This window comes from Notolepis coatsorum, assembly GCF_963971535.1.
Source record: "Notolepis coatsorum genome assembly, chromosome: 17".
NCBI lineage: Eukaryota > Metazoa > Chordata > Actinopteri > Aulopiformes > Paralepididae > Notolepis > Notolepis coatsorum.
In genome coordinates this window covers 71069136-71096187 of record NC_140181.1, presented here as the reverse complement: position 1 = coordinate 71096187, position 27052 = coordinate 71069136, and the positions used below count along the sequence as shown (strand labels likewise).

At 45.5% G+C, this 27052-nt stretch overlaps 1 protein-coding gene across 2 annotated transcripts in view; it reads right to left on the bottom strand.

Moving 5' to 3' along the window:
- Positions 1–7731: 7731 nt before the first annotated feature.
- b4galnt1a (beta-1,4-N-acetyl-galactosaminyl transferase 1a) overlaps positions 7732–27052 on the bottom strand; it is a 96009-nt gene continuing 76688 nt past the window's right edge. For both annotated transcript variants that reach the window (XM_084333750.1, XM_084333749.1), the window contains exons 7-11: positions 22758–22850; positions 22443–22630; positions 21458–21598; positions 10515–10752; positions 7732–8536 (exon numbers count right to left, since the gene is read on the bottom strand). In XM_084333750.1, the coding sequence (XP_084189876.1) occupies positions 8325–8536; positions 10515–10752; positions 21458–21598; positions 22443–22630; positions 22758–22850 (872 nt within the window). In that variant the 3' untranslated portion in view covers positions 7732–8324. The remainder of the gene's footprint in view (positions 8537–10514; positions 10753–21457; positions 21599–22442; positions 22631–22757; positions 22851–27052) is intronic.

Below are 27052 nucleotides of genomic sequence, written 5' to 3'. Positions count from 1 at the left end.
GAGAAGAAGATCTTCTCGGAGGTATGGTCCCGCTTCGTTCAGCCAGAGCTAGGCCCCCTTGAAGTGGAGTTCAAGGAGGCCTTGGAAGAGACAAAGAGACTCAGCACCCAATGGGCACCCAAAGACAAAAGAGCGTTGGAGGGGAACAAATTGGAGAGGAGACTCAACGCCTTCGAACAGATGGTGAGAGAGTGGAGATACTTTCTTTCAACTCCCAACATAGCTGAATTGGGGAAGCGGTACAGGCACCTAGACGAGGAAAGAGCAGCACTAATGGACAGATGGTCGACCCTCCTAGAGCCTGGAGGAAAGGGCGGCGTTGAGCTGGACGACGAGGATGAAGAGGAGGAAAAGGTACACGACGTTGAAAAGGATGGCGACATGACCAGCCCCCCTGGCGTCGCCAGGGACGCTCCTCAACATGCCACTGAAGCTGACCCCTCCCCGTCCGCCGACGATAAAGGTGCGGTCGCTCATGCCCATTCACCTCCCCAGTGTAACAGCGGTCAAGCAGAGGGAGCTTATGGAAGCCATGGCAGCCATGAGGAGGCCTCCAACGCCGTCCATCTCCAGTATGGAGTAGGGACCGCAGGAAGTGGGCCTCTCCATCATGTTGGAAGGCAATCACCCCCACGGGTAAGACAACCCAGCAGGGAACCCCGTTTCAGTTCATCCGTCACCATCTATATTCATGCCAACCCCACTGACACGCCTCAGTCACGAGGTGACCGCGCCACGCCACCAGGTGATGAGGGCGCAACGCAGGAAGGTCTCGCTCACCACAGAGACCACCAGGGGGCCCGACCTAGGATCAAGCTCGCCGCCATCAATCTACCCAAATTCTGTGGGGACAGAAGGACCTATTGGCGCTGGCGGGATAACTGGGAGGACCTCCAGGCGCTGGCAGAACCCTCAGGTTTACCAGTGTGTAAACTGTATCACCTACTGGACAGTGTGGAAGAGCCACTGAGGAAGAAGCTTGGGCTGGATCGCTGCAGAACCGCGGATGACATCTTCAGGCTCCTAGACAACCGCTTTGGGGACAGGAGCGTGACCGCAAGCCTGATCCTCAAGGACCTGGAAGAAGTGCCTGCAGTGCGAAGCAGCCAGCCTAGGCCGATGATAGACCTGGTCCAGGCAGTGGAAACCGCACTGTATGACCTGAAGGACCTTGGAATGGAGGATGTTATCAAGAACCACTTAACTGTCGCCGCCATAGAGAGGAAGCTGCCTATAGGCATGAGAGAGAAGTGGATCTCCTACGAGCGTGACCCCGCAAATGGCGTCACGCCCAGAAGCTACTTCGACAGGCTCGTCATTCCTGAAAGGACAGGAAAGGATCCTCGAGAGGCTAGCACAGCTGGAGATCGGAACCACCCACGCTGGCGATAGACCAACCCAGCGTGAGATGCTGAGCGACAGAGGTAGTGAAAGACAGTCATTTACCAGAACAACAGTGAGTGATGTCAGGAGGGAGTCCCAGAGGGACCCGTGCACCATGGGTGGAGACAAAGCACATGGAGGGAGACTTTACTTCTGCCCGGCCTTCAAGAAGGCTTCATTGACGGAGAAGAGAGCCCAGGTGAAAAAGGCAGGGATGTGTGCCAAATGTCTCGATTATCACGGGGTTGACAGCGGGTGCAGGGAGAGATTCTTCTGCCATGAGGAAGAGTGTGTGGAAGAGGACGGCCCTGTCGAGCATCATTTCCTCCTCTGCCCCATGACGCAAGGGAGGAGTGAAGCAACCGAGGAGCCATGAGCTAGGAGAGGACCCCAAGGCCTGACAGAGAAGCAGGAGGAAGTCATCGCTGGGTTTGCGCTCCAAATGGAAGCATTCAAAAAGGCCTTCACGAACAAAACAACCTCCAAAGTGTGCGCCAGCAAGAGCCTGTTGGACAAAAGCGGCATAAAAGAATACCCAGTCCTCATGATGCTCATGGATGTCACAACAATATAATAATAATAATAATAATAATTTAGGACCTGCTCCGAGGTCACCATTTGGCACACATGCGAACCATGCATACAATGCGTATCTGCGATTAACCCAACAAGAGGAGGAGACTGTGTTGGAGCGTTGATGGACCTCGCCTCCGACACCAACTATATCACTCACAGAGCCGCCAAGAGATTCGGGCTGACCGGCGAGCCAATCACACTGGTCGTGTACGGTGTTGGGAAGATGGCAGTCAAAGTCGATACCAAGAGGTATGTGGTGGCGATCAAGGTATGGACCCCGAAGGGGACCTCAAGGTGCCATGAGATGCTCTGCTATGGCCTTGAGGACATTGCCAAGGTGGACCGAGTGGTGGACTCTGAGCAGCTGGAGCTGTTCTTCCCACGTGTCCAGCCAGGAGAACTGACCCGGCCCGAGACCATCGACCTGCTCATCAGCGCCCGGGAAGGTCGCTTAGTCCCACAAAGAGTGGGGAGAGTCGGCGATCTGGTGCTGTGGGACGGCCCGCTGGGCAAGACTGTGAGTGGTGCGCATCCAGACCTCTTTGAGGGGGTAGAGTTGACGGCACGCCAATCATTGACCCACTTCGCGCACTCCATGGGGACGAAGGCCGTCGAAGTGAAGAAGCACCTCGCGGTAGACCTGACGAGAGTGGCCGCACGCCTGGTGCGAAGGAGCAACCTGCATCACTCCCTAACGACCATACAGTCGGCACTCCTGAGAACGGAGAAAGCCTCAGGAGGGACCTCGCATGGCGTTGAGCCTACACCAGACAGGCCCGGTCTGGTCAAGGTGGGAGGCGTAACGCCACAAAAGCCAAACCAAAGACACTGGTCCAAAATCGCCCCAAGAGGGACCCCGAGTGGAAGGGAGCCTACACCAGGCAGACCCGGTCTGGTCAAGGTGGGAGGCGTAACGCCACAGAGGCGAGACCAAGGACACTCGCCCAAAAGCGCCTCGAGAGGGACCCCAAGTGGAAAGGAGCCTACACCAGGCAGACCCGGTCTGGTCAAGGTGGGAGGCACAGCGCCACGGAGGCGAGACCAAAGACACTGGCCCAAAAGTACCTCAAAAGGGGCCTCAAGTGCAAGGAAGCCCACACCAGGCAGGCCCGGTCCTGCAAAATGGGATGCAGTGACGGGCAAGGAACTCCAAAACACGTCCGATGAACTATGCCTGGCTGGGCAGGAAGGAGAAGTCCACAGGGCCAACAACGAGGGTGTTGCTGAAACCCTCTCACAATTGAGGAACAATGACCGAGTCAAGGACGTCGAAAGTCGCCTGTTTCTGGCACAAAGAGAAGGACGTCGAAAGTCGCCTGTTTCTGGCACAAAGAAGGACGTCGAAAGTCGCCTGTTTCTGGCACAAAGAAGGACGTCGAAAGTCGCCTGTTTCTGGCACAAAGGACGTCGAAAGTCGCCTGTTTCTGGCACAAAGAAGGACGTCGAAAGTCGCCTGTTTCTGGTGCAATTGAGGACGCCGAGGATTGCCTGTTTCTGGCACGATTGAGGATGTCGTGGATTGCCTGTTTCTGGCACAACTGAGGACGTCGAGAATCGCCCGTTGCCGACATAACTTACGTAGTTTTCACGGACGCCGTTGAGCTACCACTGTAGATAGAACGAGAGTTGTATCTTTTCTTTTGTTTCCCTTTAAATATAAGTACATTTGCATGGGTAGAACAATTTGTATGGTTTGGGTAGTTTTCTGAGCCCTTACGGCCAGAATACTAGGTGGGAGGTGGAGAATTATCCAGCGCCTTTCCTACAGAGATATTATTATTATTATCATTATTATAGGGGCACTTATTATACAAGTATTATTTATCATCTGGTGCCACCTAGTGGGCGTTTACTGCAACTGTAGGACGCCAGGGGATTGAGATATGGACAGGTGAGGCTGATTCAGCGTCTCTGTGACGCACTATTTAAGAGACACACGTAGCCATATGCCTGTAATGAGAAAAGCCCCGTGGGCGATCTAACTGGCTAACGGTACGTTGCATTGTATTATCTCTTGTATGCACTGACTCTGTTCATAACTATCATTTATGTATGTAGCGCATGTGGCTAATGGATGCCGTTTTGTTTCCTGTTTTGTATAGGTAAATAATCTACTGACCGATGCTAAATGCTGACAGCTACTAACTGTTGCTACTGACAGCTGCTAAAATGCTACTGACTGTATCGACTCTACTGGCTAAATGCTACTACTAACTGGCTAAATGCCACTACTACTACCAAGCTGCTAAATGCTACTGACTGTATGCTGCTAACTAAGGACTAATGCTACCAGCTACGAGCTGTCTAAATTGACCATCTGGTGGCTATTAGTATTGGAGCGTTTAGTATTGGAGCGTTTGGATGGGATATCCTAAATAAATAACGTTCAAGCAAGAGTCTGAATTGTTTCCTTTGGTCCGATATAAACAGTTGATCGCCTGCACCCTTCCAATGGGGAGATATTTGACAGTAACTGCTAGATAATTGGACAACCATCCATTTTAAACCGGTTATTACCTAATGCTAACGTTAGCAGATAGACGCGAGACTGGTAACATTACAGCTTGGCGTTAGCCTAATGCTAACGTTAACGTTATCGTTAATGTTGTTATTGATTGATGAGTCGGCATTTAATACAGAGGTGCTGGCGGCATTTAATACAGAGGTGCTGTCGGCATTTAATACAGAGGTGCTTCACAGCGCTCACAGCGCGGCGTTTCCAATATTATAAATACGGAAACAGCTGTTCTTCTGCGAGGAAGTCAGGAAGTCAGCGAAAGAGCTGTAGAGCGTCGCATAACACGCATCGCTAAGGGGGCGTGTAATAGGGTAGGGTCACGTGGGGTCAGTGGCCAATCAGAGGAACCCGGAAACCGAATTCCGACTAAATCCGTTGCGGAAGTGATACACGCAGACGGGACAGGCATTAGACAGCTCGCGTGATTGTAATGGGCGGACATAGCAATAGATACAAGTGGTAAGCCAGTGGAGGTTTCTCTATGACAACACGTGAAACACAAATTCACTCATAATTCATAATTAATTTACATATATATATATATATATATATATATATATATATATATATATATATATATATATATATATATATATATTTAATTATTATTTATAATTTTATTTTTATTAGAAAAGTTTTCCGCTGTAAAAAAAATGCCAGTGAATTTTTTCTTCTTCAAAAATGGCCAAAATTGACAGCTCTGAGCAGGCCTGCACTGCAGTAATGACTGCAGTAATATTCGTGCAGAATAACTGCACAGGTTGACCCAGGATTAAATCAATAATAAATAATAGCCAATCAAAATAGGCTATGTCGTGGAAATATATTATCATGTTCTTATAGATCTGTGTTCAGATATCATGTTATACAGCTTGACTCTCAGTATGACCAAGTTGACTGGTTAATGTGTGTATGTCTCTTTAAGAAGACTCCAATGGACTGACATCTCGCCAGCCATAACTTCTTTGTTGTTGTTCCCACTGACTGAGAACCATTTTTGTTTACCTTCGTCATCATATCTGATATATTATGTTATGTCTGACAACTGTGTATTTAACATACGTGTGAACATCGCTCTGGGTCAGTCTATGGCCAGACACTAGTGGGTTAACATATTGTCTCCGACTATAGACTGTCCTTTCAGACGTGGCCACGGTGAAATAACCTTTCTTCTTATTGTTAAATAAACTTTCTTCTTAGTATTAATAATGACTCAGAATGATTTGTAAACGGCTCATCGTTTAGTCCTTTAATATTTCCCATTACAGCTATTAACTTCATCTAAGCACGGTCTGTGCAGTTAAACTCTTGCCATTGAATGGGGGATTGAATGATTGACAGCCTTGACAATCCAATAATACACGGAGGATGAATGATTGGCAGCCTTTGAAATCCAACCAGAGTCTGCCTGGTAAAATACCTGCGGAACTGCAGCTGGACTGGCGTCAGTGTTCTAGTCAAAGTTGTGTTGCATCATCTCATGTGTGCAATTTGCCTGAAGAAGAACATTCATTTGCCTAATATAATCATTCACATTTTAAGATCTTTATTCACTTGTTCACGTATTGTTGTGCACTGCATCGTTTACTTGGATGATATATATATATTTTTTAATCTTAGTTGAAGACTAGTGTAGTTGACGTGAACATGCCGTCTTGGACTGTGAAGGCAAGCTAACTTATAGCTAGCTACTAGCTTAGCAAGCTAGTAGTTTACAGTACAGCTGTAACAACACAGTAGGCTAAATTAAACTTTGCGCCAACATTAGGACCGAAGTATAAACCAGTAACTGAGCAACATGAAGAAGTGGACTTATGCATCTGGATCAGAAAAAAGTAAGTTGTAATGTTTGTAAAACGAAAGCCTGCTTAGCCTGGACGCTAACGTTAGCTAACGTTAGCCAGCCGAATTGTTTAGAGAACAATACTTGTAGTAGACTTGATTAAGGGATTGAAACGTTGTTAACTTGGCTATGTCACATATAAACACAATGTAATGTATCACGTTGGCTGCTGGCTGCTAATGCAGCCTGCAGATAATATTTGCATGTGCACTGTGTTAGTGGTGCTGGCTAAATGAATGAATGTTTGCCGCTAGCTTGTGGCTAGGCTAGCGTACTTTGCCGATGGTGCACGGCTGATCTAGTGCCTCTGTGGCTCTGCTGATCTGTCACGGTGAGATTCATGTGGTGGAACTTTGGTGTGTGTGTGTGCTCTTATGAATGAGAACTGCTATCTTGTCCGTTGTGTGTGGGTTTAACTTTGCGCTGTGTCTGTGACGAGGAGCTTAGTGGCTCAGTCTCGGAGGAGGAAGTAAACATTGCCAGGCATTCTGGTTAATGTAGTCATTGTAGTTCTCCCTCTTTTCACCCACAGTTAAAGGAGACATGACATGCTGGTTTGATGAAATGTATAGTGTAAATGAAATGAATAGTGTATGTATATTCTAGTAGTAGTATTGATAGTATATTAATATGTATATTGATATTGATATTAATATTAATTAATTGATTGGTGTATTAATATTAATATATAGTGTATATTAATATTATGTTTTCATCTGTGTCCACTGACACACAGTGGGGGATGTTTTAAAAATAAAATTTTATATATAATATAATATAATAATTTGTGCTTCACCTAACAATTTGGTCACCAGCCTCCACTGTGGTAAGCATATATGTGAATAGAATAGATATATGAAGTAAGCATATTAAGTGAATAGAATAGAAGTACTTAACCCAGCAATGAAACCACGTTGACAGACCACAAACCACTTTGACAGACCACGGACAGAAGACGGTAAGAAGCTGATCCATGGCCTCGTGGTGCACGTAGAACAGTCACTGCAATCTTGGCCAAGACCCCGAGACATCCACCACCTTGGTCAGCACTACGAGACAAGCACTCAGAGAGATGGGGGGGGGGGGGGGGGGGGGGGGTTGGGGGGGGGGTTAGAGTTCCCATGTTTGTAGTGGGCGGAGATGGAGAAATAAATACATGTAGTGAGCATATGCATACATGGTGACAGTAGAATCATAGTATATAAGACAATTGTGAAATAGAGTAATAGATAGAACTACTGCAAGCGTATGGATACAGGGTGAGATACAAGACAATAGCTCAGGGCCGTATGCCCCGAGGGGGCAGGAGGAGTCACTCAGAAGGTTCAGCACTGCAGGCCAGACAGAAGGCGGTATGAAGCTGTTCCATGGGACCGGTTGAGACAGAGACAGAGGTTAAAAGGTTCTCCCATGTCGTTTTTATTATACATTTATTATCAAAACATATTTAGTACTTAAGAAGTCCTTATGGCAAGTGTGTTGTCCACGAGGAGCCACGTCTCATTTTTGTGACTGCACGGAGATGAACACATTTGAAAATTAGTTTGGCCTGATGGTGGAGCTACAGGAACGGTCGTGGAGTAACCAAAATAAATACATTTCTTCCCTTTGGTATCATCAATGTGCACAGAAAATGTTATGCCAATCCGGCCATTTCTCTTCGACATATCGTCAACAGACAGGGTGAAACCATAGCCTCATTGGCAGAGCTGGTGAGCATCTTGTGGATTATCACATTAAATCTGAGAAAGAAATGAAGATACAGCTCTTTGGCCTAATCGCCATGACATGTCCAGACAAACCTACTGTAGCATCCATAGTACTGGCTTTCTGATTGTCATAATACACAAGAAACAGCAGCAGAGTAATCCCCTACGCTGGAGGGTGAATTGCTCACTGTCCTTGAAAAAGAACGTGTCACTTCGGGGCATATTGTACTTCCCTGTAGACCTGTAGACATTTCCTTAGCGATTCAGACCAAGGTAGACCGAGATGATGCCGGTTTCAGTTTCTAGTCGTGCATTTGAATCTGTTCTTGAAGTAGAAGATTTCGCCGTCAATTTTGGCGTTGTTCGAGGAGAGGGTGTAGCGGAATTTCTCGTAGACCTTTTCCGCTTCCGTTTTACTCCATGGTAGCTTGATCTTCGAAGCATGGCTTACGATGACATCACTACAGGAGCCGATGTGGAGGGAACCCAGAGAGTCGATGAAGAACTCTGCAAGATCAGAGTATACTTTAGTAGAGGATCAGAGTTTACTTTAGTAGAGGATCAGAGTTTACTTTAGTAGAGGATCAGAGTTTACTTTAGTAGAGGATCAGAGTATACTTTAGTAGAGGATCAGAGTTTACTTTAGTAGAGGATCAGAGTTTACTTTAGTAGAGGATCAGAGTTTACTTTAGTAAAGGATCAGAGTATACTTTAGTAGAGGATCAGAGTATACTTTAGTAGAGGATCAGAGTTTACTTTAGTAGAGGATCAGAGTATACTTTAGTAGAGGATCAGAGTTTACTTTAGTAGAGGATCAGAGTTTACTTTAGTAGAGGATCAGAGTTTACTTTAGTAGAGGATCAGAGTTTACTTTAGTAGAGGATCAGAGTTTACTTTAGCAGAGGATCAGAGTATACTTTAGTAGAGGATCAGAGTTTACTTTAGTAGAGGATCAGAGTTTACTTTAGTAGAGGATCAGAGTTTACTTTAGCAGAGGATCAGAGTATACTTTAGTAGAGGATCAGAGTTTACTTTAGTAGAGGATCAGAGTATACTTTAGTAGAGGATCAGAGTTGACTTTAGTAGAGGATCAGAGTTTACTTTAGTAGAGGATCAGAGTTTACTTTAGTAGAGGATCAGAGTTTACTTTAGTAGAGGATCAGAGTTTACTTTAGCAGAGGATCAGAGTTTACTTTAGTAGAGGTTCAGAGTTTACTTTAGTAGAGGATCAGAGGATCAGAGTTTACTTTAGTAGAGGATCAGAGTTTACTTTAGTAGAGGATCAGAGGATACTTTAGTAGAGGATCAGAATCAGAGTTTACTTTAGTAGAGGATCAGAGAATACTTTAGTAGAGGATCAGAGTTTACTTTAGTACAGGAACAGAGGATACTTTAGTAGAGGGAGACTCAGAGATGTATGACCTCATACCAGGAACAGATGATACTTTAGTAAAGGGAGACTCAGAGATGTATGACCTCATACCAGGAACTGGATGAGTCGCTTTGAATACACATTTTGACAAGGACACACAGTGTCATAGATGAAAAGCATTCTCGCTCGGATTAAAGTTACACGTGCCAGTATGTTCAGATTGATTGATTGATTGAAAACTTTATTAACAGATTGCAGAATGGGTACAATACAGTACAGCTCAATACACACAATTGTTAAGGGGATGCAGACCAGAGAAAGACTTTCGTCTTGTTTACATCAGGGTCCCCCATTTTCAATTCATCAGGACATATATGACATACATGACATACAGTACTGCTACATCCATACATTTATGACATACCAGATTTGCAAATACAGTACTGTTTGTGATACAAAAGGAGTCAAGAAAAGGGAGTATATACATTTGACGTAGAAACTGTACATTGGAGGAGGTTGGGTGGGGTTGTGTGGGGGGGGGGGGTTGGGTACATTGGGATATTGACAACTATACTGGGTAATTTACATTGGAGGTGGTTGGGGGGGGGGGGAACACTGTATAAACAAGCAAAACTGTACATTGGGGGGGGGGGGGGAGACACTGTACAAACAAGCAAAATTGTACATTGGACTATTGACAAAACCATACTAGGTAAATGACTGTACATTGGAGGGGGTTGGGTTAGGACATTTACAGGGGCCAGTTTTGAATTGCAGTCTCCCGTAGGTGTCCCTTAAATACTTAGCCAAACGGAGCTACAGTATAAACACGGCTCAGAATGACAGTAGTAGCTCAACAACTTAAATACTTAAGCATGCGTGGACCCTGGTTTTGGACGAATGGAGAAATATGCTACCCTATAAACACTGACATTTCACAATGTCAGTTAAATGTAATGTTGTTTTCCTCCTAGCAGGGGTGTTCATACCAAGGTATCCTGTGTCAACCTTGTGTTTAAGTGTGATTGATGTCAACCTAATGGTTGTGGGACACCACTAGTGAGCAGAATGGTGGCTAAGTGAATAAAAATTAAATTAGATAACGAGACTCACCCAGATGGCCACGCCTAGCCAGACGGGGGTCAAACCCCACCTGCTGCACCTTGTACGTCCTCCCCATAAAGAAGTTGATGACCGCGTCGGCCACCACGCAGTTGGGAAAGCCCTCGATCGCGTGATGGTAGCCCTGCCTCACGTGCAAGCAGTCCCCCTCCTCGCCCCCCTTGTCCACGGAGATGGTGTGACGGTAGGTGGCGGTGTAACCCGTCACTTCCCTCACTGCACCACCCACCTGGGAGCATGAAGGCAACACATCCGTTAGTGGGGCGAATACACGTGGAGATGGAAGACAATGCAAGTGGATATGATGGAGACACGAACAGATAAGAGAACAAATGTACACACACACACACACACACACACACACACACACACACACACAATAACCCAGTGTTGTAGTACTCGAGTCCTGGACTGAATTTTAGGACTCGTGACTCCACTTGGACTTGAGCACTGATGACTGGGACAAAGTGGGACATGGATTAGAGTATTGACTGCATTCGGACTTGGAAGGTGCAGACAAGGACTCGGACTTGTTAATTGATAAATATATAAATTAATTAAGATTGGAGTGTGTTCCATGATAACACAGACAATATTAATGACTACACTGAAACGGTGCTCGACTTTGTCTGTACTCTGGCACTGACACTTGAAAAAGGCCACAGGCCGAAACGTTGTGTTCAAGTACATTAAAACTTGGGAACACTAGACGGTGTGCAGACTTTTCTTCCACAAACATTATAGATCTAATTCGAGTCTAGCACCCGTGACTACATTTGGGATGTGCGTGAGTCTTTTCTACTAGAAGAAACAATCCCCTCTACCACAATTAGAGTTTACCCAAACCAAAAGCCCTGGGTAGATAAATCCGTCTGTGAGGCTCTGAAAGCGCGCACCTCAGCCTACAAGGCCCTACAGAGAGTGGTACGCTCAGCCGAGCGTACTACGGGTATTGCACTACCACCCCTGCAGGTCCTATATAACAAGAGGTGCAAATCCAGAGCCTGCAGAATAATGAAAGACCCTCACCACCCCAACAACAACCTGTTCAAGCTGCTGCGGTCACCTGCGAACACCAGCTACTAGGACAGAGAGACTTCGGCTCAGCTTCTTCCCCCAGGCCATCAGAGTCTTGAACACTGAACTCTCCACACACAAGTACACATGAGCACACACACACAACACACACACTGTATACGCTCACACACTAACAGTCACTTTAACATGAACGCACACACACACATGCTGCACACGCTCACACTTATGGTCACTTCACAAAAGGAAAGGTCACTTTAAAAATAGTATAGTATAACTTGAGATTGTATAATATAGCATTGTATAGCAGTGTACATAAAGACCCAGTGCCTCATCCGTAGCTAACAGTGTATTGCACTATCACAGGACCTAGCATGTTTTACCATGCTCTTGAAAAAACGTATGTACATATACCGATATGCCCTACTTTGATTACTTGTATTATTGCACAAATGTTGTTCTCATCCTATTGGATTCTTATTATATTATTATTATTGTATTATGCACAATCGTTGCGGGCAAGACCCCCCGCATTTCATTGTATACTTGTATGCCGTGACAAATAAAACTCTTGACTTGACTTGACTTGACAATGCCGGGCTTGTTCAAGTTTCAAGTTCAAGTTTCTTTAATAGTTGTCATACAGAAGTACAGAATACTTTTATACAAAATGCTTCTTACTGTTACGCTCCAGAGACTGTGCAAGATAAGTATGAAATAAAATAACATAGTATAGCATGTAAATTAGAAGTAAAAAATGAGGTCACAGTGTTCAGTATAGACATATGTACAATGTTCGATGCATAATAGACGTAACTGAGTTACCATATAACAATATACTATGCAGTGTACTAATATACAATACTATATAGTGCAAAGCAGAAATGGGATGAGGTACAATTTAGGTACAATTTACAGTAGGTGTACGAGTTGTAGTGCAAATCCTTTATCAATAAATATAAAGTGTGTTTGTGTGATCTAAAGTGTGGAGAGTGGGTGCTGCAGTGTGTTTGTTTAAGTGAGTGTGTGCGTGTGGGTGTGTGTGCTATGTGCAATTGATGGTTGTTGCATAGTGTTTATTGTTCGTTGAGCAGCCTGATGGCCTGGGGATAGAAGCTTCTTCTGAGTCTTTCTGTGCTCGCCTTAAGACTCCGGTATCGCTTGCCTGACCGCAGCAGTTCAAAGAGGCAGTTGTTCGGGTGGCTGGAGTCCTTGATGATTCTCTTCACCTTCCCCCTGCACCGCTTGTTGTAAATGTTCTGGAGGGTGGGAAGCCCCCCTCCAATTGTGCGTTCGGCTGAACGTGTCACTCTTTGTAGTCTGCTACGGTCTTGTGCAGTGCTATTCCCAAACCAGGAGGTGATGTTGCCAGTCAGGATGCTCTCTATTGTACATGAGTAGAAGTTCCTAAGGATCTTCTGACTAACTTGGAACTTCCTTAGGCGCCTGAGGAAGTAGAGGCGTTGTCGTGTCTTCTTCACAACACTGTCAATGTGTGTGGTCCATGTCAAGTCCTCGGATATGTGGGCTCCGAGGTACTTGAAACTGTTCACTCTCTCAACCGGTGCCCCGTCGATGCTGAGGGGGCTGTAGTCCTTGACCCCCGACCTCCTGAAGTCCACAATCATCTCTTTTGTTTTGCTGACGTTCAGGGAGAGGCAGTTCTCCTGACACCACTGTGACAGATTCTCTACCTCTTCCAGGTAGGCCCTCTCGTCGTTGGCAGAGATCAGGCCCACCACTACTGTGTCATCAGCAAATTTGATGATTGTGTTGTTGTTCCGCTGTGCCACGCAGTCATGTGTGTACAGGGAGTAGAGGAGGGGGCTCAGAACACAGCCCTGGGGGGCCCCTATGTTGAGCGTGATGGATGAGGAGGTGCAGTTGCCTGCTCTTACCACCTGGGGTCTGCCCGTCAGGAAGTCCAAGACCCACTTGTGACAGGCAACATGAATGAACACAAGGCGGCGAGATACAACGTAAGGAGGACAGTAATAGAGGCAAAACGGTGTTACAGGGATAAAGTAGAACTTCAGTTTGAACAGGCTGACTCCAGAGGTATGTGGCAGGGCCTCAGAACGATGACAGATTACAAAAGCACCTCCCTCAAGCTGAACAGTGACATCTCCTTAGCAAATGATCTAAATACCTTCTATGCAAGGTTTGAGGGTGTGAATAACAACACCAGCCTACAAACCACTGCAATGGAGGGGGGGGGCACTGCCGATGGAGACTCAGTGTTCAGGTTAACAGAACATGAGGTTAGGAGGACCTTTAAGAAAGTGAATATCAGGAAGGCAGCAGGACCGGACGGCATCCCCGGCCGCGTCCTAAAAGTCTGTGCCGACCAACTGGCCCCGGTATTCACTGACATATTTAACCTGTCCTTAGAACAGGCTGTCATCCCCACCTGTCTGAAGAAGTCCACCATTATCCCTGTACCCAAAAAATCTATGCCCGCTTGCCTCAACGACTACCGCCCTGTAGCTCTCACCTCCATAGCCATGAAGTGCTTTGAGAAGCTAGTGAAGGGCTACATCTGTTCCTCCCTCCCCATCAACCTGGACCCCCTGCAATTTGCATATCGCCCCAACAGGTCCACGGAGGACGCCATAGCCCATGTGCTGCACACAGCAGCATCACACCTGGACAAGAGGCAGGGGAACTATGTGAGAATGCTGTTCATCGACTACAGCTCAGCATTCAATACCATAGTCCCCTCCAAACTCATAGCCAAGCTCAGGGACCTGGGCTTGAACTATGACCTCTGCCAGTGGGTCTTGGACTTCCTGACGGGAAGACCCCAGGTGGTGAGAGCAGGCAACTACACCTCCTCATCCATCACGCTCAACATAGGGGCCCCCAAGGGCTGTGTTCTGAGTCCCCTCCTCTACTCGCTGTACACACACGACTGTGTGGCACAGTGGAACAACAACACAAATTTGCTGACGACACAGTAGTGGTGGGCCTGCTCTCTGCCAACGATGAGAGGGCCTACCTGGAAGAGGTAAAGAATCTGACACAGTGGTGTCAGGAGAACTGCCTCTCCCTGAACGTCAGCAAAACAAAAGAGATGATTGTGGACTTTAGGAGGTCGGGGGTCAGGGACTACAGCCCCCTCAGCATCGACGGGGCACCGGTTGAGAGAGTGAACAGTTTTAAGTACCTCGGAGTCCACATATCCGAGGACTTGACATGGACCACACACATTGACAGTGTTATCAAGGTGCCTAAGGAAGTTCCAAGTGAGTCAGAAGATCCTTAAGAACTTCTACTCATGTACAATAGAGAGCATCCTGACTGGCAATATCACCTCCTGGTTTGGGAATAGCACCGCACAAGACCGTAGCAGACTACAGAGAGTGGCCCGCTCAGCCGAACGCACAATTGGAGGTGGGCTTCCCACTCTCCAAGACATTTACAACAAGCGGTGCATGGGTAAGGCTAAGAGAATAATCAAAGACTCCAGCCACCCAAACAACTGCCTCTTTGAACTGCTGTGGTCAGGCAAGCGATACCGGAGTCTCATGGCAAGCACAGAGAGACTCAGAAGAAGCTTCTATCCTCAGGCCATCAGGATTCTAAATGACAATAACACTATGTAACAACCATCAAATACACTCACAGCACACACATCCACACGCACACACTCACTTTAAACAAACAATTCACTGCAGTACCCACTTTACACACTTAACACACTTTATATTGATTGGTAAAGAATTTGCACTACAACTCATACCTCATTACACCTTACTGTAAATTGTACCTAAATTGTACCTCATCCCATTTCTGCATTGTACTGTATTGTAACTCAGTTACTTTTCTACTCTGCATTGTATATTGTATATATGTATATATTGAACACTTTTGTCTACGTACTTGACTTCTATTTTATACTTATACTTATTTTATACTTATCTATTTTTATCTAGCACAATCTCTGGAGCAAAACAGAAAGAAGCATTTTATATAAAAGTATTCTGTACTTTTGTATGACAACTAATAAAGAAACTTGAAACTTGATATATATATTTGTAATAGGCTTAATCATTTGGCATAAGATATTGATGGCTAGTACATTTGTTTGGCTATTGTGTCACAAAGAAAATAAACTCCCTTTGAAATGGTGACCGCTGTGTCATTTATGTTGAATGTAGACCTTTTTTTATTTGTATGTCAGCTCTTTGACTGCCAGAGTGGATTGAACTCAACCTTGATGACTTGGACTCGGACTGGGACTAGGCTAATGGGGACTCAACTCAGGCTCTTCTTTGGTGACTCGGACTCGAACACTGGGAACTCGAGACTCGCCTCAGACTTGAGATTTAGTGACTCGACTACAACACTGATGGAACCACAGTGACAACATGACAAAAATAAGCCAAACCAACAACCAGAAGAAGAGAAGATTGAGAGAAAAACTTAAATACTTTTACATTCACATCTAGTCATTTAGCTGGCGCTTTTATCCAAAGCGACTTACAAGTTCTGTACAACAAGTCAACAGGAAGAGGAAGGGTACTCTGGCAGCTAAGGGCTAGCATAGTAGGTAGTAATATAGACATGGTAGATTCCTTACTAGGAGAGTGCATACTAGTGAAAGACAGTACATGGTTAGTATTTTTTCAAAAAAGCTGGACATTCTACATACCCTGCTCATACCCTGAGCAAACTACAGCCAACTAACGTTCGACAATGGCGATCGCCTAGAGCGAACTATTGGATATTATGAAGACAAAACGGATGATATGGATGATGATTATGGATGATAAGGTGCGTTTTCACCATACTATGTTGAACTCAGCACTTCTGGAAAATCATAAAAATACTATAGTCAGTGGCGGCTGGGTGGCGCAGCGGACATTGCGCACATCACCAACGCAAGAGACACCGGGTTCGAATCCGGCTGTCGGCGTTGCCTCCAGCTTGGGCCGGCCGTCATACTAACTCAATTGGCAGAGTTAGCGGGTGGAAGTCGATGGGTGGTAATCTGGACGTTGTGGACAGCGACTCCTAGAGGTCGGTTGGGGGACGCCTGCACAGCAGAGAAATGGCCGGGGTAGTGTGAGCCTCCCACATGTTACACCTCGCCAATGAGAAACTGCGCTGGCAGGTGAAAAGATGCGACAGGCTGCCTCCTCGTGTATCGGAGGGGACACGTGATGCAAGGCTTCTATCCTCCCTACAACCGGCCAGTGGGGGGCATATGCGAGCAACGTTCAAGACAGGGGAGGGGAGAATTGGCACAGTGAAATTGGGATGGGAGAAAAATAGAAAAAGGAGAAAAAGTGGATAAAATAAAAATACTATAGTCCAGGGGTGCCCAACCGTTTTTGAACCAAGATCTACTTTTTTATTTACCACCTAGCCGAGAGCTACCAGCCAAAATTGTATATTGTAAGCCGTCATTTGAGGCTTTATAAAAGCAGCATAATGAACACAAATCTGTCAGTGCCGAGTCCGACCTCATCTTAAATAACAAACAGCATTGCTTGTTGTAGTTAACAAGGAGAGGCAGAGTTGATTTTGCAAAAAAAAAAATATATATATTTCTTTTATAATAAAATTTTATTAATCGAGATCTACTTGAAATCAGCCCGCGATCTCGATCGACTGGTTGGGCACCACTGCTATAGTCAAACCGGCCGATGAGGAAACCTATTCGGCTCCGTGGTATAGTCTGGCCCGAACACACAATAGTAGCCTGCAATGCAATGGCGAGCGAACTATTGGAGATGATGAAGAAGAAGACAAAACGGATGATATGGATGATGATTATGGTTGATATGGTGCGTTTTCACCAGACTATGTTGGACTCAGCACTTCTGGTAAATCATAAAAATACTATAGTCAAACCAGCCGATGAAGACCTATTCATAAAACATGCATTTGTAATGATCGCAGCGTCGGAAAACGACCCCTCCCCCCACCACGATGGCTTTGTGAAGAAACATATGGTTGTGTTTACCTTTGACCTGGCAATAATATAGGTTTCAGGCGAGCAGCCGCGAGATTTGCGCATATGCGCACAAAACCCTCTATATCTCACAATCTAGAAAACCAGCCTGGATTATTGTGAAACGGGGCGATTTTTTGCGATGGTATAGCGCACAAACGAAGGTTTGTAGAAATAAACAGTTTTATCCCTGTTGGAGTATAAATAGTGCCTGTCAAATGAGCCATACTATTGTCTCCATAGCTATAATATAGAATATACGATGGGTCCGCAAACATCGTGAAAATGGTCAATAACGCTGGCACCAGGGAGTAAAGATGGAAAAACAGCGTGGCAGTCAATGAGTTAACAAAGCTAGTTGTCTTCTTCACATACATGAATTAAATGCTGAGACATGTATATTTTATATATATATCTTTTTTTATTTTAAAATCAAGAGGGCTTCGTGACCCCCTATGGAGATTTGGTGACCCCTAGGTTGGTAACCATTTATCTAAGACTGATCTAACCCCAAGGTATTTATACAGTGGCATGCTGTATATGCTGTCCTCTAATGGTTGTCAATCAGGATGTGGACAACAATTAACAGTAATATCAGGCTTTTCTACTTCTTTTTAACCTCTTAACACATTGATTGCCAAAAACGTAGATCTACGGTTCTGTCGCCTGATCGTTGAGTGCCGGAAACGTAGATCTACGTTTCTGTCACGGTATTTCTTTTATTCGCTATTGCCATTTATAATTCAGTGGGGCACCTTGTGCATACTGTTCTGAGTGTGTCTGAGCTGGCAGACTGTCTTATACCGCCCTCTAATGCCTTCCGGCATTATTGCACCCCATTAGAAACGGGTTTGTTTATTTTCCCTACCGAGCTGCGGCGTGGGGGCCGGTCTAAATCATATTGCATGCGTGCACGACGAAGGATAATAATGATGATCAATATTTGATTTCAGGAAGATCCGATAATCAGGCGAAAAATTTCAACGTGTTTATTGAATTACACAAAAACACTGTTTTCGTGTCTTTTCCCTGGAATTGCTCAGAAGCGGCCAGACTATGTTCATATTCAAAATGGTATAAAACGGAAATGTACGGATGAAAAAAGAATCTGTTTTTGCACGTTGACCAGAAGCAGCTCACTGAGACTCAATGGTGTTATTATACCCATAGCTATACTATAAAATATAGGTTTAGCTCTACAAACTACAATTACATGGGTTTAATGGGCGGCACGGAAGGGGTCACTTCCCGGAAGGGGCGTGGCACTCAATGTCTTAACATGCACCCAGAAAAGCAGCAATTTTCTTTTACTTGAACTTGAGGACTGCATACCTTTTTTGAAAAGCGTATCTTTATACTTTATGCTTATAGCACATGCATAAGCCTGGTCTCTTTTGAAAGATAACATTCTGAAGTTACTAATGCAAAAAAGGAAAATCACTTTTAGTGCTAATGAAATAGAGTAACATAGGGCTGAACTTGAGTTGAAAATTGTTCTGTAGCAGTTGCAAAAGAATATATATAAAAAATTAATAATGATAGGTATAAGCTGGAAAAGCGCGAATCCATAGCCTGAAGTCTCATGTAATACAGGTCAAAATTTTATAAAAATCCGTTAGTCTTCTAGAGAGATCCGGGTAAACCGTGTGCCAAGAAAAAAGCTCTCCATTTCCTCATCCACGGCGATTCATTCAGAATTTATTTCACTTCTGGTTTTTGCTCGTCACCTTTCACTTAGATCCCCTATTCGCACACCCCCACATGGGGAATCATTGGAAAGCTACACTCATTGGTTACAACCCCGACCAATAACTTTCGCAATCGGCAGATGTTCTAGAGAGCATTGCCTGGATGACGACCAACCACCTCAAACTGAACCTAAGCTAAACAGAATTGCTTCACCTCCGGCCAAATCCTCCCTGCTGACCAACCTTTCCATCTCAGTGGAGAATGTAGCCGTGGCCGCGTCCCCGACCACCAAGAACCTTGGTGTAGTCCTTGACAACCGGCTGAACTTCTCCGTTCACATCACCGCAACGACCAGAACCTGCAGATTCCGCCTGAGCAACGTCAGAAGGATCCTCCCCTTCCTGACAAAAGAAGCCACTCAACTCCTCATCCAATCAACAGTCATGTCTCGCCTCGACTACTGCAAATTACTGCTTGCTGGTCTACCGACCACCGCCACCAAGCCACTTCAACTCATTCAGAACGCAGCTGCCGGCCTGATCTCCAACCTACCAAAGTCAGCCCATGTTACCCCACTTCTTAGGGACCTGCACTGGATCCCCATCGCCACACGAATCCGCTTCAAGGTGCTCGACCTGGCATATCGCGAAGGGAATGGCTCCCGCCTATCTCCGGTCAATGGTCTCTAACTACACACCCTCAAGACCCCTCCGCTCTACATCTTCTTGCTCCACAATAATAATAATAATACATTTAATTTGTAACACGCTTTATATTTGTGACAATCTCAAAGTGCTACAGGAGATAAAGATAAAAAATGTAATGAATAAACACAATTAAAATTAATAAACCAATGAAATGGAAGAAACATACAGATACATTTTCTTTTTAAAATAAAATAAAAGAATAATTCGGGCAAATGCCTCGTTAAAAATAAATGTTTTTAGGCCCCTTTTAAAAACCTCAATGGACTGTGGTGCTCTCAGATGGTCGGGGAGGGCATTCCACAGCCGAGGCGCAGCTGAGCAGAAGGCCCGGTCACCCATGGTGCAGAGGTGTGTCCTGTGTATGGATTTGAGTGTGTTTGAGTGTCCAGAGCGGAGGGAGGTCGGGGGAGCGATGAGTTCCTTTAGATAGGAGGGGGCGTTGCTGTGGATGTACTGATGGGTGAGGAGGGAAACCTTGTATTCAATCCTGAAGGAGACGGGGAGCCAGTGTAGGGAATGGAGCTTGGGTGTGATGTGTTCATATTTCCGCACTCTCATCAGGATCCTAGCAGCACAGTTTTTAATGTACTGGAGCTTCTGGATGCTCTTGCTAGGGATCCCGATGAGCAGTGCTTTGCAGTAGTCAAGCCTTGAGGAGACAAAGGTGTGAACGAGTTTTTCCGCATCTGGCAGGGTGAGTGTGGGACGGAGTCTGAGTCTATTTTTAAGGTGGAAGAATGAGGTTTTGCACAGGTGCTTAATGTGGGAGTCAAAGGTCAGGTGGGGGTCCATTTTTACACCCAGGTTAGTGATTACAGGTGAGAGGGGGAGGTTCTGGCTGGAAAAGGCGATGCTGGTTATTGGGGATGACAATGGTGGAACGAACTTCCTACCACAGTTAGGAGAGCCGAAACCCGATCAATCTTTTGCTGTCGACTAAAGACACACTTCTTCAATAAATATCTACGTATATATATTACGTATATATATATATATATATATATATATATATATATATATATATATATATTACGTATATATATATATATATATATATATATATATATATATATATATATATATATATATATATATATATATATATATATATATATATATACAAATATATTTACCTTCTTACTGTCCTCTGCTATCATGCACTCTTCCTAATATACTAATATGTCTCTACTACTATGCACTCAACACTGCAGCACTCAAGTTTCAACACTTTGATGAACATTGTTACTCAGCTGAAAGAGTTGTACCCTTCCTGCTGACTTATCGTCAGCCGGAACCTATTCAAAGGTTGAGGTTAGGTGAGGTATATTATGTACATTTTGTGTCGATAGTGTACAAACTGTATGTTATATATTCATTTTTTTTATTTAATTTTTTTTATTATGTGCATTCATTGCAACCCAGGAGTCATCTTTAGGAACTTTAGGGATATCTTCTTGTTATTTGTATTATTATAATTGTTTTGTATTATCTTGCATCAATTTGCTCCGAGGGATTAATAAAAGTACCTATCCATCTGTCCTCACCAAGTCCAAAGTGGTCTTCTCCAGAATATCCACCATCTTTTCTAGCTTGGTGTTGGCTGTGAAGATAAAGTCATCATCCACCCACAGTACATACTTGGTGCTCACTTGGGAGACGGCCAGGTTCCTCCCTGCAAACCAGCCCTGCAGGAGTGGGAAGGGAAAGAGGTTTGAGAAGAAAACCACCAGCAACACAGACACACCATTGTGTCCTCTTCCACCACTGACATGACTCAATGCCTTGTCCAAGCTTTGGAATGGAATTTTGGAACCTATGGAACCTGTTCTAGTGACTGGTTGGTCCTTAAGGTCCCTCGAGTTTGCTCGGAACAGGGTAAATCTGCATTTCATTATGATGCCCCTAGCTCATGAAATGAACCAGTCCTTTAACAGTCCTTAAAGCTTGAGATTATCCCCTCTGTTGCACAATTTAAAACCTTGATCTCCAACCATTGTCAATCAAGTTGCACATGTTTTAATTGATTTGTTATCCTTACCTTTGTCTCGCCTTGTCTTATTGTTATGATTTTATATGCCGTGTGATTTTATATGCCTTTTTTGTGTGGTTATTTCTGTATGTACACTCAATGTGACTGTAAATGAGGGAAACCTCAGTTGCCTTTCGAGTTTAAATAAATGTTTGAAATCAAATTAAGCTTTTCCAGTGCAGTTTTCCAGTTACATGGTGATTGAGCCGTACTGTATTGTACCCATTCTGCAATCTGTTAATAAAGTTTTTAATCACTCAATCATATGACATATTTTTTAAATTTCTTATCTTGTAATACAATTGTCATGGTCCTATTTAATTCAAAATGGTCTATTTTCTTTTACTTTTTAAATACTGCTGCAAGGAATCTTGATCAACTTAAAAATATACAGTTTGTATATATAGTTTTACAATATGTATGCAAAAACCCTTACCTTTGCATGGATCCATGCAACTTCATATTTCATATTTGGTATACCTCCCAGCTCTATTACAAACCTTTCCAAACGGCATGATGTAATGCTCAACGTGAGGCCCGGTCACTGGCTTGGGGTTTTCACTGTCATCAGCGACCACAATGGTGACGTCCGGGTAATACCTCCGTATGCTGTCCATTAGATCTTGTAGCTTATCATAGCGTAGAAAGGTCTTGGTGGCTATGGTAACGAGGGCGCTGATGTTGTATTCTAAGAGAAAACGAAAGTATGCAAACTTCCTTACAGTTTTATTAACAATTATTGTTAAGTCCTTGTGTGATAGTGAAACAAAGAGAAACAGACAAGTGTAAATATAGTGTATAGAATGGGCTCGTACCTCCACTGGAGCCAGAGTTGTAAAGTTTTGGGACGGTGGCATGTCCCACTTTAATGGTGAAAACCGACTGGTGCCCTTCAGTCACAAATTGCACTGGAATAGAAAACAGAGATTCAGATTATTTTATTGTTACATCTTTTTTATGCACATACATGCAGAAAAACATGACATGCTTGTTTTCCCCGGCTCCTCAAACGTAGCAGTTCTGTATCGTTAGTGGCTTAGCTTGGCATCACTACTGCACTATCTCGCGTACGTGCACGCGTACTGAATAAACCACAAATGTACCTCTAATACCAGTATTAGTCTGACCACACCCCTCATCAGCTTACCTTCATAAGCAGGTGTGTGGTCACCTGCTCTCCTCCTTCTCGCTTTCACCACAAGGAAGAGGTGCCTCGGTAGATCCCCACACTTGACACCATGATGGAAGAAATTGGATTAGGAACAGCTTTGGGAAACAAGGATACGTTGACATCATATCTTTATTTTCTCTCTCACTATTTTTCGAGAAAATACGGCGATATTGTCTTCGTACTGGAGTGTCTGGAAGATGATGATCATTCTAAAAACCCTCCACCGGTTTTCGTATTGGGAGCACGCCGCTGCATGCTTCTCAACTGCAGTTCCTTGCTGTGTTTGTTGGGGTGAAACCTGTCAGGCCACAGCTGAACTGTCGGACATGCCGCTGTTGTGAGAAGCGGTGCGTTCCAGGTTGGGTGAGTAGTGTTTGCTGGCGGGCTCCACTTGTCTGTTAGTGCTATGGGGGCTACTTGACAACGTTTATGGAAACCGGCCCCAGGCTAGGGTCCTTTGTTTAGCCACCTAGGCGACAGAAGACCTTGGTCTGAAGGCCATTATAGTTTAACTATAGTGGGCCGCGACCATTGACACTGGTGATCCCTGTGTGTTCTGGACGAGTGGATTCTCTCTGTCACCGTGTTAAGACCCCATCTTTCATATCCAAATGAGAGTATTCCTTCACGAGGGGATATGTGCATGTAATGTGCGATAGCGGCAGATTCATGTTCAAAGTCAGCTATACAGGCCAGTTGGTACTGTGCTGATTCCGCCGGACGTGGTAATGTCACCGTTGTGAAGCGGTGTTGACGTCTTGTTTTCTCTTTTCTCTTAAAAAGTGAGGAGGGGTTCAGAACGGCGGCCTGTCTGGGTGAGTGTTATGTCATTGTTTACATGTTCATAGCTTACGGTTAGCCGGTCAGTGGCCTGGCGCGGGGTAGCTTAGCTTCTCGCGCGCCGCCGGGAGCTCGCTTCTGATCGCGTGCGTCGTTCGATCGGCGTCTCGCGAGCGGAAGCAATAGCACCCGAACGGTTGGAGCAGCCGTTAGCTTGATGCTATTCTGTTGAACGTGCTTTGATTTTAACATGTTTTACACTCTTGACCACGACGTCATCCTTGACAGGGGATGTTCGTCGACCCTGCCCTGAACCTGGACGGGGATTGCGTCAACAAAGAGGACTGTAGCGACTGGTTGGAGCGGCGACGCTGCCCGGATCGAACAACACAGGACGGCTGTGTTCTACGGTGTCTTGTGACTGCACTTCGCTGATCTGCGTTCCGGGTAGGTACGGGGTTGGCCAGACCTCATAACACGTCTTCTGGTTTTACTTTGCTAAATGTATTGTGAATAACGGTGTTTTTTCCCAAAACGTGTGTTGTTGCAATGCATTTGGGATACGTTGCGGGTTATGTGTGAGCTGTTTTTGTCACTGGCAGTTAGCTTCTCCGTGCAGATCGTGATGTATTGATCTGGTTGTTGTGTGAGAAACATCATGGTGTTTATGTGTACCGTGTACTCACTACTAAGGCAACTAACCTATGAAGCTATGCTTGGTGACAAGTGAGTAAAAGAATGTTCTTTCTCAGACTGTAATGACAATGAACAGTGAGTTCACACATTAACAGGTTTTCCTGTTTTAACTGGCCGTATTGAGGGTAAAATAGGAGGATTGTGTTTTCCCCCCCGGTTCCCTGGGGACTTTATCACCTCCTATCAGACATGTTGTGCATTAATTGTGTCTTTTGTGTGGTAGGGATACGATGTAACTCTTAGCTTGATTGCTGAGGTTGTGCTAAATCTGCTGGAGAAACTTATTTCCTAAAGGGAAATTGGTTTGGTTGCTGTCATGTGTGCTTAGCAAGGCCTGTGGTCGATACTAATCAAGAATGATGTATTCTCTCATTGTGGAAAAAAACGGCGTTCCTCTGTTGAGTGTTTTTGCCATTTTTTGTAGGTGATGATGGGTTGTGTGTGTCATGTGACCTACAACTGGGTTGTACTGGCCACAGAAGCACATGTGTATGTTGGACCGGGGTTCTTAGAGCCCTCTCTATTCTGTGTTTTTCCTTAGTAAAAATCAGATAGCAGGTTAGCTCATGAGCTGTGAAACGCTTCATAGAGCTGACTATGACTGTGTCATATTCTCTTTTTGTCGTTACGTCGTATCATGGGTGTGGGGTCGTAAAGGGGTGAACTGGTAACCTTTCCTCTCCCCATTGTTCTGTCGGTCAGGGGTACACCCCCTGTCCTTCAAGGTTCCCGTCACGTGGCGGTTCGGCACGTTACGGGGGGGGGGGGGGGGGGAGTTCCTGGTCCCACGGCCTGGTATATTGGGCGTGTGCACCGCAGGAATTCCCCCGCCATAGAGTACGTCACCGTGCGCGTCTCTGTTGGTAGGACTTCCGTGTGCTGTTCAGGTCCATGTGATGGATCTGTTTTCAGGGGGGGTGGTCAGGGCTCCTCCTCACCAAGCGCCTATTCAGGCCTTCTGTGAGTTCGGACTCCTTCTTCCATGTGAGGAAGCCTCCATCAGAGTACAGAGCCTTCCTCCTCAGATTGTCAAAGTGAGTGGACCCTCTAGAAGGGTCCTTTTCTATTGTATGTATATTCGATTCAATTCGTTTATTGAGTGTGTATGGGTTCAGTGCCTCTTCCCCGGAGGCCCTAAACCCAGTTTTTTACATGGCTCAAGGTGCAATATATTCTTTTCAATCTGTACAGCTCGCGTGGGAAGTCTCTCTGGGGATCCCCGTCTCTTTCCTATGGGAGGGTGGTGGGATGTAAAAATGTGAACATTTTTTACCCCGGCTGTGTAGACTGGGATACATACTGTTGATGCTTCCTTCTTTCTATTCCAGAAGTGTTGGAGTTAGGGAGTGTCACACCCCTCTTGTCGTTCCCCTGGGCGCCTTGGGGATTCAATGACAGGTCTAAATAGCCTGTTCATTGATGGGGGTGTGTCCCGACGCACGTATAGTGCTAGCTCGCTGTAAACAGGCGATTGACTGGCACGCCTTGGTTGCTTGTGGTTGAAACAGCGTTTTTATAAAGCAACTGAGATGGGGGTTTTTCCTCTTCCGACGACCACATCCCATGACCTGGGTGGGTTGTCGACGGATTCTCGTTCATGTCTGGGGGATGATGACGGGATGGATCTGAACATATGTAGTGGGGTCTCACGCCCTTGGGGTGGGCCACCAGGCGCGGTTCGTCCGAACGTCTGGGTGGCGCCTTCTTTTCATGTTAAGATCAACACGCATATCTGCCCTTCTCCTGGAGTAGGCATGTCGGCGTGGTTAGGGCACGGGACTGGTTCTGGTCACGCTGGTCCAGATCAGTTGAACCCGTTGTCCGCCGGGGATGCAGATCTGCTGTTCTGGTACCCTGAGGGACTTGGGCTTTTTTCAGGGGGAAAAATGCCAGGTCGGTCTGGGTGTCACAGGGTTAAGCGCTATGGAGACCCTGGTTGGGTATGTTTTTACTCAGCACTGTCGTCATGGCTTACAGCCATGCCATTCTGTACGCGCTCGATCTCGTCGGATCTCGGCCGCTACACAGGTTGGTCCTGGTTAGTACTTGGTTGGGAGACCGCCGGGGAATGCCAGGTACGGTGTGCTTAGGGGCTGGTTCTCCATTATTTTTCGCTCCTCTCTCACGCATGGCGAAGAGGGGCCTGTGGGGGTGGTTTTTTGACCTCCTCTGGTGACCCTGTGCTTCCCGTACCGCCAGGCCCGGTCCGAAGTGATGTTTGCGACCCGTAGGCCTGGGTTAACCCTTTTTGGAAACTGAAACACTTGTACTGCGGTATAGCCGGTGTATACCCGCAGGTGTGTTTTGGAGTTTTTTCTTGAGGGGTTATAGGAACAACCACCGCATTGGGTAACACCGAGGTGGTTGATTCCCTGGTGTGTTGGAGCAGTGTCAACTCCCGGGTTCACCGTTGAGGGTGCCCCTGCACGTTCATGACGTCTGCCAATCGTGTCAGCCTTCTCT